The 12,522-nt window shown below is 41.0% G+C and overlaps 1 protein-coding gene across 5 annotated transcripts in view; it reads left to right on the plus strand.

Annotated features, from left to right (window-relative positions):
* MPP7 (membrane palmitoylated protein 7) overlaps positions 1 to 12,522 on the plus strand; it is a 306,910-nt gene that overhangs the window by 225,842 nt on the left and 68,546 nt on the right. For all 5 annotated transcript variants that reach the window (XM_019508234.1, XM_019508235.1, XM_019508237.1 and 2 more), the window contains exons 8-11: positions 592 to 677; positions 8,556 to 8,630; positions 9,458 to 9,654; positions 10,174 to 10,238. In XM_019508234.1, the coding sequence (XP_019363779.1) occupies positions 592 to 677; positions 8,556 to 8,630; positions 9,458 to 9,654; positions 10,174 to 10,238 (423 nt within the window). The remainder of the gene's footprint in view (positions 1 to 591; positions 678 to 8,555; positions 8,631 to 9,457; positions 9,655 to 10,173; positions 10,239 to 12,522) is intronic.

A 12,522-nucleotide genomic window follows, 5' to 3' on the forward strand; every position in this document is an offset into this window, starting at 1 on the left:
CTGTATACTAGAAAGAAACTTGGAAAGTTGAAGGTACAATGCTTTTGGAAGGATGGAAGAGAAACAACCTATCATCTATCTCAAAATCTTCATGATGGTATTGGCTACTGCAGTGTTTACCATATATAGCATCCGGAGCAGTGATTGTCAACCAGGGGGCCTTTTAAGGGTGCCATAGGATGTTGTGGAATATTAGCACTGTTTGATGTGCAAACACCTAGACGTGATTCAAAAGATAAACCTAGATATTTCAAATAGGAATCCATAGTGTCAAAAATAGTCTGATCTGTTGTGGTCTTACAACAGAAGTTCCTTGCAGCAGAAGATCTGCTTTATTCATTTTCTGTAGCCAGAAAGCAAGTAAAAGGTAAGAGCTGGCTTTTTGGGGGGTTGCCTTGGGCCCAGTGAGGGGCACTTTGAATCTAAGTAGGTTAAGAACCATTGAGTTATAGGCAAATTGTAGAAATCGGTGACTCCAGCTTGGAGGGAAGAAACAGAAAAAATGTAGAAGGCCTGAATCTTACTGTAAATTGTATTAATGAAACACTAAAGCCATTTAACAACAAATAAAGCATTGTATTAATTGTGTAGGACTTATTCATGTTGGTGATGAACTCAGGGAAGTCAATGGCATTCCTGTGGATGATAAAAAACCAGAGGAAATAATACAAATTTTGGTAAGTGATAAACATTTTTAAACCAGTTTAGCAAAAATTAAATTATGTCAACAGATTTGCTGCTTTTAGTGCTATCTTTCTTTGAAAAAGTATGATACAAGATGGATTTTTTTTCTTTGTTTTCTTTCTTGGTACCATTTTTTGCATCCCTGTTTCTCCCTTATCTTAAAAAATGATGCGTCACACTTTGTTATGGTTCTGCTTATAAATGGCTCATGAAGGCGTAAGAAATTATGAAAGATCATAAGAAAGTAGTGCTGGAAAGGAACTTTGTGAGGTCTAATTCGGCCCTCTGCTCAAGGTAGGAGCATCCCTCACTGAAGTGTTCCAGCCAAGTGTTTGTCTAATCTGCTTTTGGAAGTTTCCATGCCTGAAGATTTTACAACTTTTCTAGGTAGCCTGTTTCAATGCCTGACCACTCTCATAGTCAGAAAGTTCCTCCTAATTCCTAGCCTAAATTTCCGCAATGCAGCTTGAGGCCATTGTTCCTAGTCCTTTCACCTACAGCTAAGAGAAAAGCTCATCTCCATCCTCTCTAACAACCCTTCAAGTATTTGAAGACCATTATCAAATCGGTCATCAGTCTTTTCTTCTCCAGACTCAGCAACCTTAGCTCTTTCAGCCTTTCCTCATGAGTCTCATCTCCCAGGCTTTGGATCATTTTTGTTGCTCTACACTGGACTCTTTCCAAACTGTCCACATGCTTTTTTAAATGCAGGGCCCAAAACTTCATACACTACTCCAGGTAAGACCTCACTGGTGCTGAAGACAGTAGAAGAATAACTTTCCTTGATTTTCAAGCAGCACTCCTGTTAATACACCTCAGGATGCTGTTGGTGTTTTTTGCAACAAAAGCACACTGTTGGCTCACATTTCCCATATGGTCCTTCTCTGCAGTACTGCAGCCTAGCCAGTCATTCCCCATTTTATTTGTACATGTGGCTACTCCATCCCAAGCGCAGGACTTTGCACTTGCTCTTCTTGAATCTCATCTCATTGATTGTGGACCATGTCTTCAGGGTATCCAGGTCATTCTGGATCCTACTCCTACCTTCTGGAGTGTCCACAATTCCACCCAAACTGGTGTCACCTGAAAATTTGCTAAGTATGCACTCAATCCCATCATCCAAATCATTAGTGAAGATGTTAAACAATACCAGACCCAGGACAGACCCCATGATACCTCCTCTCAACTAGACATTGAGCCATTGAGGACTCCTTTCTGAGTGCAGTGATCCAACCAGTTATGTATCCACCTTACAGTACTTTAATTGATATTTCCTTAGCTTGTTAATGAGGACAATGTAGGAGGCAGTGTCCAAAGCCGTGCTAAAGTCGAGGTATACCACATCTGCTGTTCTCCCCTCATCTACAGAGCCTGTCACTTTATTATAGAAGGAAATGAGATTGGTCAGGCATTACTTACTCTTGGTGAATCCATGCTGACTGTTCCAGATCACCTTGTTCTCCTCTAGGTGCTTCACAATGGATTTCTTGAGAACCTGCTCCATGACCATTCCAAGTGTAAAGATCAGGCTGACTGCTCTGTAGTTCCTCTTCCATTCCTTTCTTAAAGATGAGCACCATATTTACCCTTTTCCACTTATCTGGGACCTCACCTGACCTTTGGCTCTGAAATTACTTCAGCCAATTGTTTCAGTACCCTCAGGTGCATCCCATCTGGCCCTGCAAACTTGAAAGCATATAGCTCAGGGGTGGGCAGAATGGCAGATCTGGCTGGAAGTCAGACTCCATTTCCCAGCAGACCCTGTCCACATGGCTGGGGCGGGGCTTCAAGGACACCCCAACTGCGCTGTGATAACACAAGTCTGAGGTTACCATGGAGACTGGCCCCAGCCATGCTGGCAAGGAGTGGGGCAGGGCAGGGGGCTGCTCCAGAGCCACTGGGATCTTGTGCCAGGGGCAGCTTGGTCTGGGGCCAGGGCAGAGCCACATTCTGTAGCCTGTGTGCTCCAGGCAGGGGTGTGCAGGCAGTAGATTGTGTCTCTGCCCCAGCTCCTTGCTGCAGATCACTACAATACTACATGAGCAGACAAGGAGCAACAAAATCGTCCTGTGGGACCAGGGACTGAAGGTGAAAGGTATGCACAAAGAGTAGTTTCCCTCTTTCCTGTTTAGGTGTGCACAAAGAGTGGTTGTTCCTTAAGGACACGATCCTTGAAGCACAAAGGAAGTCCATTCCCATGCTGCGAAAAGGAACCAGAAGAGGTACCTTTAGAAGAGGTTTATCCAAGAGGTACCAAAATATCTCTTGGCTAAACAGGGAAATCACAGTCCTTTTAAGAAGGAAGAAAGAGGCTTATGAACAATGGAAGCTCAGGGCTGGCCCCAAGGAGAACTATTCCATGACAGCCCACATTTTCAGGGAACAGATAAGATGGGCTAAAGCAGCGACCAAACTTAGATTAGCAACAGGAATAAGACAACAAGAAGTCCTTCTTTAGGTACATAAGGAACAGGAGGAAAACAAATGGGAATGTGGGACCATTGCTCAACAACTCAGGAGAGTTGGTTACCAGTACCCAGGAAAAAGCTGAACTTCTGAATGACTACTTTGCCTCGGTCTTTCACCAAACCAAGGGGAAAACCATGCCAGGTAGAGTAGAGGATGAGCACAGTAGGAATAATTGCCTTCCTCCTATTGCCATAAAATTTGTGTATGACCAATTAAAAAAATTAGATGTGTACAAGTCAGTGGGACCAGATGATCTTCATCCAAGAGTGCTGAAGGAGCTGGCTGAAGTCACTGTGGAACCCCTAGCAAAAGTCTTCCATGACTCATGGCACTCTGGAGAAGTTCCTGAGGACTGGAAGAGGGCCAATATTGTGTCCATTCACAAGAAGGGCAGGAGGGAGGACCTAGTAACTACAGGCCAATCAGCCTAACTTCCATCCTAGAAAAGTTCATCAAGAAGTCTATCTGCAATAAGCTTGCAGAAGGTAAGATTCTGAATGACAGCCAGCATGGTTTCATCATGGGTAGGTTTTGCCTTACCAACTTCATCTCCTGTAACCAGGTAGCTTGCTACCTGGACATGAGAAAGCAGGTTGATATTATATACCTTGACTTCCAAAAGGCCTTTGATCTAGTGTCCCACAACATTCTCATGAGAAAATTGGAGGATTGTGGGATTAACTCCAAGACAGTCAGGTGGGTGAGAAACTGGCTGCAGGATAGGACCCAGAGAATCATAGTAAACAGATCTGTGTCATCCTGGTGAGAAGTGGGCAATGGTGTCCCGCAGGGGTTAGTGCTCGGTCCAGTACTTTTCAACATCTTTATTAATGATTTGGATGTGGGAGTGAAAAGCTCACTGGCCAATTTCGCGGATGACACCAAGTTATAGGGGAGCATGGTCACGCTTGAAGATAGGCTACAGATACAGGCAGACCTAGACAGGCCAGCAAGTTGGGCGGATTGGAACCTGATGAAGTTCTGCATCAAGAAATGTAAAGTGTTCCACCTTGGGACGAGCAACCCCTAACACCGGCAGCACCAAACTGACTAGTGGCACAAGTGAAAGGGACCTGGGGGTTATAATAGACCACAGTCTGAATATGAGCCAGCAGTCCAATGTTGTAGCTGGTAGGGTAAATAATACTCTGGAATGCATCAATCAATGCATCTCCAGCAAAACCAAGGAGGTGATTCTTCCATTCTACTCAGCACTGGTGAGACCACAACTGGAGTAGTGTGTCCAGTTCTGGGCACCACACTTTAACAAAGACGTGGACAAGCTTGAGAGAGTCCAAAGAAGAGCCACCCTTATGATCTAAGTCTTAAAAGGCAAGCCATGTGAGGAAAGGCTGAGGGATCTGGGACTCTTCAGCCTGAGGAAGAGAAGGCTAAGAAGGGACCTGGTAGCAGATTACTGCTACACTAGAAGAGTACATCAAGGGCTCAGTGAACAACTGTTTACCAGGGCACCCAAGGGGAAAACCAGGAGTAATGGCCACAAACTCCTGGGAGATTGCTCCGGGCGCAGCATTAGGAAAAAACTTCACAGTCAGGGTGTCCAGACTGTGGAATAAGCTTCCTCCAGAGGTGGTGCAATCACCTACCCCAGAAATCTTCAAGAGGAGACTAGACAGTCACCTTGCTGGGGTCACCTGACCCCCAGTTATCTTTCCTGCCTAGTACAGGGGGCTGGACCCAATGATCTTCTGAGGTCACCTTCAGGCCTTATAATCTATGAACGCCGGATTCCTGAAGCAAGGTTTATTCTCCCAGCTCAGCCAAGGCGTATGCTCAGGAGGAGAGCAGAGAAAGTACTTCAGGGATGTCCTCAGGGCCAACTTGAGGAAAAAAAGGAACATTAATGTCAGCTCATGGGAGACTGTTGCCCAGGAGCACCCCAAACAGAGGATGAGTGTCCTGCCGGGATCTCAGTACTTTGAAACCTCATGACAACAATAGAAGATGGAACAGTGGGAGTGGCAGAAACAGTGTGTCAGGGACCAAATCAAGAATCCAACACCGCTCACCCCACACAGAAACAAACGTCTGAGCTGCATTAGACTCTGTCAATTCTAGATAGGCCTCATTTGCCATCTTCGGACACACAGATGAAGACAATCATGGAAGACAATCATCCTCAACTGTGAGGGATTGCCTTTTATGTGCTTTGCCAGCTGCATTTCAAACGTGCCTTGGCTGTCCTAATTTTCTCCTTGCATGCCTGCAATACTTTTATACTCTTCCCTAGTACAACGACCAAATGTTCACTTTTTATAGGTTTCCTTTCTGAGTTTCAACTCCTTGGGGATTGCTGTCTAGCTAGTCTTCTATTGCATTTCCCATTCTTCTGCTTCAGCAGATGTCCCAATAATTACATTCCCCATGAGAGCCTATTCCTGCAATTTAGAAACTTCCATCACTTGTTTTAAAGAAGGCCTTGTCCACCACCTCCTCTTGCTTTGGATGCTATTAGCAGATATCCATTATAACATCTCCCATGCTCCTCTCCCCTCTGACCTTTACTCAGAGGCTTTCAACAGGTCTACCTTCCACTTTGTACTGCACTTCAGAACATGTGTACATCACCTATATATACAGGAAAAAAACTTTTCTTTTTTTCCCCTGCCTGTCTTTCCTGAACAAGCTATATCTATGACTATACTCCAGTCACATGAACTATCTCTGTAATCTCAATTACATCATAATTCTATGATTGTACTAGGACTTCCATTTCATCCTGTTTCTTCCATATAATTCTCACATTATTGTATAAACATTTCAAGTATTTATCTGACTGCCCTGTCCTCTCCCAAAGGATGTTGCTAAGGTTTCCATTATTGCTTCCCCTTAATAAGTTTTTATCCAGTCTCCTGGCTTTTTACTTATTTCTGGGCTTTTGTCTCTATCCCCCAGTTAATTTAGTTTAAAGCCCTCCTCGCTAGGTTAGCAAGCCTCTTCGTTAGGTGGATCTTATTCCTTCCCAGCAGTCCGTTTTCTTGGAACACTATCCCATGGTCAAATAAGCCAAACCCCTGCAGATGACACCATCTATGCAGCCATGTAGATGTTGTAAACCTGTTGCAAACATGGAGAGTTAAGTTGCAATTATAAGAACCATGTCTGGGTCTAACAATTTAGTCACTTAAAAAATCATTATTAACCCTTCATAAACAGTATATAAATGGAATCTTAATATAGTACTTTACTTGGTTATATATGAATAATAGTAATTTGTTCTTTCTCAGGCTGTGCTCCCTTATACCTTACCACTACTAAAGCCAATATAAGCTCATGGCTGTGGAAAAATACCATACACTAAATTTCTCAACTTAGTCTTTCAGGCCCCTGGCAGTTATTTCCATCAAACAACAGACAATACCGGTCCATGGAAACATCACACCATGTGACCTGCTTCATGTTCACAGGGCAGGCTATCCAAAGGGGAAAAAGGTGCCTTGGGAACTTCCTTGGCCAGCACTCACCAGAAAGCAGACTGGAGAGCTGAGGACAGGGGTTGTTTATCCTCACCTTCATTTGTGCTGTGCTGGGAGTGAGTAGTTAGCTGGGCTTCCCCCCTCCCACTTTGGAGTGAAAGAGATGTTCCTCTGACCCTTATGCAGATCTGGGGAGATCCCCATCTCTCCCCAGGTCAGACAAGTAACGCATGTCACTTGAGTGTTTGTTTACATGCTGGTTTTCATAGACAGATGCTAAATGGCTTCTTAAAGAAGCAGACGTGAAGGCTGGTTGGAGACAGGGAGGAGGGGTGGTGAATCATGATATCTCTTGCTGCTGTGCCTTGGGGAAGAAAAGTTAAGCTTGAGTCACAGAGTCCCCTTGCAGAAAGAGTGGGGAGGAGAGGTGGGGGCAGGAGCAGTCCATCCTGGGATACTGGACCTGCCCGACCTGTAACATATGCCACAGATTCAAATTGAAATGAGATATAAACAAGTTGCAAAGATATTCTGCAATCATGTTACAAGTAACATCTTTGAGGCTGGTTCACCATTTTTGTAGCTTATCAGTGATAAAGTGACTGAATTTGAGGCATGTGATTTAACAGATGAATCATGCCAGAGATATAAAAATGCATACCATTTTTACTGCAAAGGATCAAAGGCTTGGGTAGGTGGGAGAAGTGTCGGTAGTTCTTCCCGTTCTTGAGGTAATCATTGGGGGGGCGGGGGGGGGTTCCTCCTGTTAAAAAGACTTTTATATAATTTTGGTTAAGTAGCCAAAATAATTGACTTTTGCCTGTCTACCTTCCTAGTATTCTATGCATGCTTTTATGTTCCCTATGGAAGTCTCTTTTCAGCAAAATTAATATAAAAAAGAAAATCTTGAGAAACAACAGTAACAGAAACGTTTGAACAATTTTCCCTGTTTACCTCAGTGAAGTACAGTATAAACATCAGATGCTCGTTAGAACCCTTTTGGTGAGAATGGAATTATTGATTCCAGTCCTGCTGCTGGTGAAATAAGAAACTTGGCTGCTGTTTGTCAGACAGTGAGTTTTTGGATCACAGGATTGCAGGCAAACGTATGTCTCACTTGGTAGTGGACAAGCCTGTTTCCATTTTGCTTAAATCATTGGCTGTGTGTTGCACTCTGCTAGTTTTTATGAAACCCATTGGCTGCCTGCAACAGTAACAGAGTCTCCAGCTGATTAGCACTTCCTTCAATAGCAAAATGTCACTGAGGCAGTGGGAATATATTGTGGTTTATAAGTAAAATGCAGCCAAATACACATACTTTAAATGGGTCATAGGAAAAGAGAAGTGGATGATGAGATGGCTGATGATGGTTAACTTGTTTGAAGATTTATAGGTTTTTTCCCCCCCGGTACACACAGCCTACTCAAAAAAATTTTTGATTCTTCTAGTCTTTTTAATTCAGCACAAGAATAAAATCCTAGGAAAAATATGTTTATACTATAATTGTGACAGAAACCTGTTTGAATATTTCTATACATTTTCTGAATGATGAAATGTTAGTTGTATTATCCCAGAGAGGTCCAAACTTTGCCAGGAGCATAGTGGTTGCTTCTATTGCACATAAAAATTAAAATTAAAGGCAAATGCAGTTTTTCATTTTTAATATGGAGCAATAACTTCTGAAGTTGCAGGTTATAGTTCTTAACATAAAGTTTTGTCTTTACTTTATAGTAGTCCACATAGTAAATAAAAACATTGCAGACCAGAAACTTATCTTTATAGTTCACAACTTTGCATTATGCCAGAACTCCTGGGATTGTGTTTGGAACATGGGCTGGATTTTAGCTATTCATGCATTAGTTTGACTTCTCTTTTGCTGTTTTTAGACTTTCTGCATTAATTTTTAGAATGCTAAATTCTTAATGTGTTTTCTCTTAAAAAAAAAAAAAAAAAAATCTTCAATAGGCTCAGTCTCAAGGAGCAATTACATTTAAAATTATACCTAGTGTGAAAGAGGAAATACCAGCTAAAGATGGCAAGGTAAGCACTAATTTATTTCATAAGCTGTTTATGATGACTCTTCTAATCAAATGTTAATGTTCAGTGCAACACATAGGCAAATGGAAGACACCCATATGGATGCATTTAATTAGCAGGATTTAATTTTACTAAATCATATAAAGAGGAACATTATTCCTTTCTTTCTCCCCTGCTTGCTTTCCTAGGCATTTAATTAGGTACACGCTGCAGGTTCCAGGGCTTCTAACGCATGCCCAATAAGAGTGTAGATGAAGGGTTAGTCACCTGCAGCCTGCTGGCTGCATTTGACCTGCAAAGAGACTTTATCTGAGCCACTGTGCCAGATGTTGGGGGCAATTTTGGGGAAAGTGCTGGCCTACATTTGGAGCAGGCTGCAGTAATTCAGCCTGCTGTTGCTAAAAAATTGCCAATCCCTGGGGTATGTCATTTGCAGCCACACCCCTAGAATTTAACTGGCTTCTGAAACCTCTTGTAAAAACCCACCTGTAAGGAGGTAAAGTTACCAAGTTGGACTGCAGTCAACAAATCCTTCAGATGACCTTTTCTCTTTCTTAACAGAAGGTCCACAATCAAAATCCTGAGCCTCTGTTTTTCTTTGGGAAATTGACCCTTTTAGTCTTTCTTGGCCCTGGACTCTGTTAGCAGGTTGCAACATGCTAAATGTCTTATAACTTCCTAAGGTTAAACTTCCACATAGACAGTTTACAGCAACAAGTGTTTCTAACAAGACCTAAGGTCTTTTGTACATTGAAAAGAAAAGAAAAAGAGAAACCCGTGACTTACACTTGCAGATATGTTTGTATCTAAAATAAAGTTGTTTGTTCCAGATGTTTATTAGAGCTCTGTTTGACTACGATCCTAATGAGGATAAAGCAATTCCTTGTAAAGAGGCTGGGCTTGCTTTCAGAAAAGGAGAGATCCTTCATGTCATGAGCCAAGATGATGCAACCTGGTGGCAGGCCAAGCATGACGGTGATGCCAATCCCAGAGCAGGCTTGATCCCTTCAAAGCATTTCCAGGAGAGGTGAGCTACTAAGCAGCACACTATAATTTTTCTTTTTCTTAAAACAAAAAAAGCCTTTGTACTGCTTTGCAGCATAGTTGTCATACATGTGCTCACAGATTACAAGGTTATGATAAACTTTAAAACCTTGTATTGCAGTAAGACAACTAAACTTGGAAGCTCACTGCCTAAATAGTTTGGATTTCCTCACTTGTCTGGCTAGAATGAATAATGACAAAAACTGATAGGATAGTGCTGATCCAGTTTGGAAGAAAGGCCATATGGAAAATAGCACATCAGTATCTGTATTCACATTGATGTGCTATGCAGGAGTAAGCTGCAGCTGTTTTTGGAGAGCTTACAAAAATGTGAGACTTAAGGATTTAATTTTTGTAGAACTTGAATAATTGCATTGTTTTGGGTCAATTTTTTAAAAAAATCTTTCAGTTTCTTTTACAATAGTGTCATGATGATGAGTGTTTATTAATCCCAACCTTGCTATGAAAACTGAGTCTGTCCCTGTCACCTCCCTTTTTCTAGGAGATTTGCACTGAGAAAACCAGAAGTACAGATTCAGCCACTGAAAATTTCTAACAGAAAATCATGTAAGTATGTTAACCTGGAATAGAAATTATGCTCTTGATCTCTAACCTTTAAAACATCAGTTTGTTTCATCCCAGTCAAGAGGATTTACTTACTACTTGAAGGCAGACTAGCTCAAGGATCTCTGTCACAATACAAATGTTTTGTGGGTTCTTTTATAAATATTTACATATGCAAACTGAAAGTGTGTTTTTTCTTAAGCTTTCAAATTCTTATTAAAAATTTGGGCCCAATTTTAATCTGTGGATAGGTAATTCCTTTTAAAGTTAGTACAGATTTTTCCTGCTGACATACCACAATACTATTATAGGTAATAAATACAAACTGAATTGGGACGTCATCATTTTTAGATGGAGTTAATGTTGAAAAAGATCAAATCTCAGATACTTATGTGACTTTACATACTGATTTTTTTCCTCCCAAATGATGCATCCATGGTTTTGATTGTTTTTTTTTTTAAATTGGGATGTACAGTTCCATGACAGCCTTTGATATAATCTTTTCTTACCATGTTTATAAAACATTTCTTTTTAATGGTGTTGATTTTTAAATAGTGCTATTGCACAATACAAGAGGAAAAAGCTCTTAAGCAAGCACATACATTGAAATAAATACTTTCTCTCCATTTGAATTTACATCAGCATATGGTTTAAGTATCAGTGCATGTTTCACATGACCTGTTATTTCTTTTAGTTGTGTAGGCTCATTACAAAATACTTCTCATTGTGCTCAATCAGTCTATGATCAGATCTAAATATGAAATGAAAACGTTTAAATTTTTAACTAGAAATTTACAAAACCCGATCCTGAAGTTTCCATCAGTGTCTTTTCTTTCCCCAAAATTATACCACTGAAGTTATTACAAAACTGAGTGTGTTGGCTATAATAGCAAAATGGTTGTTAGAGTTTGCACTGTTATATTATGAAATATTATATTATGTATTTGAAATTTTCCAATGATGGACTTTTCCCAAATTTACAACTTTCGTTCCCTTTAGTTAAATACTGTTTAAACAGCTCTCAGGTTTTAGCAATCTTTGTTACTCAGACAGCAATATTGAATGAAAATACCCCAATAATGTATTGTGGAGCCCAAAGGGCTAAATCATAATATGTTGACACGAGATTAATTCCAGTTTCATAGCATTTTAAATATTTTGTTACTCAGTAACCTTTTTTTCTGATGAGCACTTTCTGCGTATGACTAATCTGCTCCTGTAAGCTCCAGATCAATTTGCTGTGCATCACTATCAATAACCTTTTATGCTTCTAGTGTGTAGCTTCTCTTCTGGTTTTTCACTATCTTGAAGTTTTAAAACAAATGGTTCTTAAGCATTAGTCAGTAGTACCTTCCAAGAGGTCCATCAGGTGGTACAACAACAGTATGCCCATTGTAGTTTCCTCTGTGGTAGGCTTTTTCTGCTTTGGAGCCTTTGTGCGACAGTCAGTAGACCTTAGAAAATACAGTTCTTCTTTCTAAGTACTGAGGAAAGTAGGTTATGACTCAGAGAAAGCTGTAGTGTGTACCCTTTATTCACAGCCCTGATTAACGCCTCTAATTCTGTGTGGAGATCAGATGAAGAGAAAGCCCCTTCCACATAAACTCGCTTGACGCTTCAGCCTAACGGGGAACGTGCAGTCAGGAATCTAAGCTTTATCCATTTCATCAGACTCTCGATTTTGACTAGGAGATGACTTTCTGGGGAAGAGGAGAGCTCTAAAAGTTGCATTTATAGGTCTGTCTGTCTTCATACCCTCTGGGGCAATCTTTCACTATCTGCTGCTTACAACTTTCTCAAGACTACTGGGTATGAGAGGGCATTATTCTGAGATGAAAGCCATCCTTTGCCCTGGGACCAGGCAAGAGTTTTTATTACGGAGCAAATCTTCATATAAAAAAGTGTGTAAAGTCCTAGGTACATCTAGGAAGAATTTACATGACCACGACATTTTCTCAGGTCAAATCTCAAGGAAGAACACACTACTTGCTTCTATGAGGGTACTAGGAAGTCTTGAAAAAAGTTCACTATAGAGGTTGCTCTTTCCAAGTTTATGCACTTTATCATCGTCCAGAGCCTTGTTATGAGATTGAGAAATCTAACTCCTTCCTGTATGTGAATACTGTGGATCAGAAGCTAATGGGAAAACAAGCTGTACAGATCTAAACAAGAGATAAAATTGTTGTATCAGACAGTATTGGGGAAGCTGACATTAGAAGCAGATTGGCTGAAGAAGTTATAATGGAATGGGTAGCATATCACCTGACATCCTTTATAGCTACCTAGT

The sequence above is a fragment of the Gavialis gangeticus genome, unplaced genomic scaffold, assembly GCF_001723915.1.
Source record: "Gavialis gangeticus isolate Ggan-Ray unplaced genomic scaffold, GavGan_comp1, whole genome shotgun sequence".
Lineage (NCBI taxonomy): Eukaryota > Metazoa > Chordata > Crocodylia > Gavialidae > Gavialis > Gavialis gangeticus.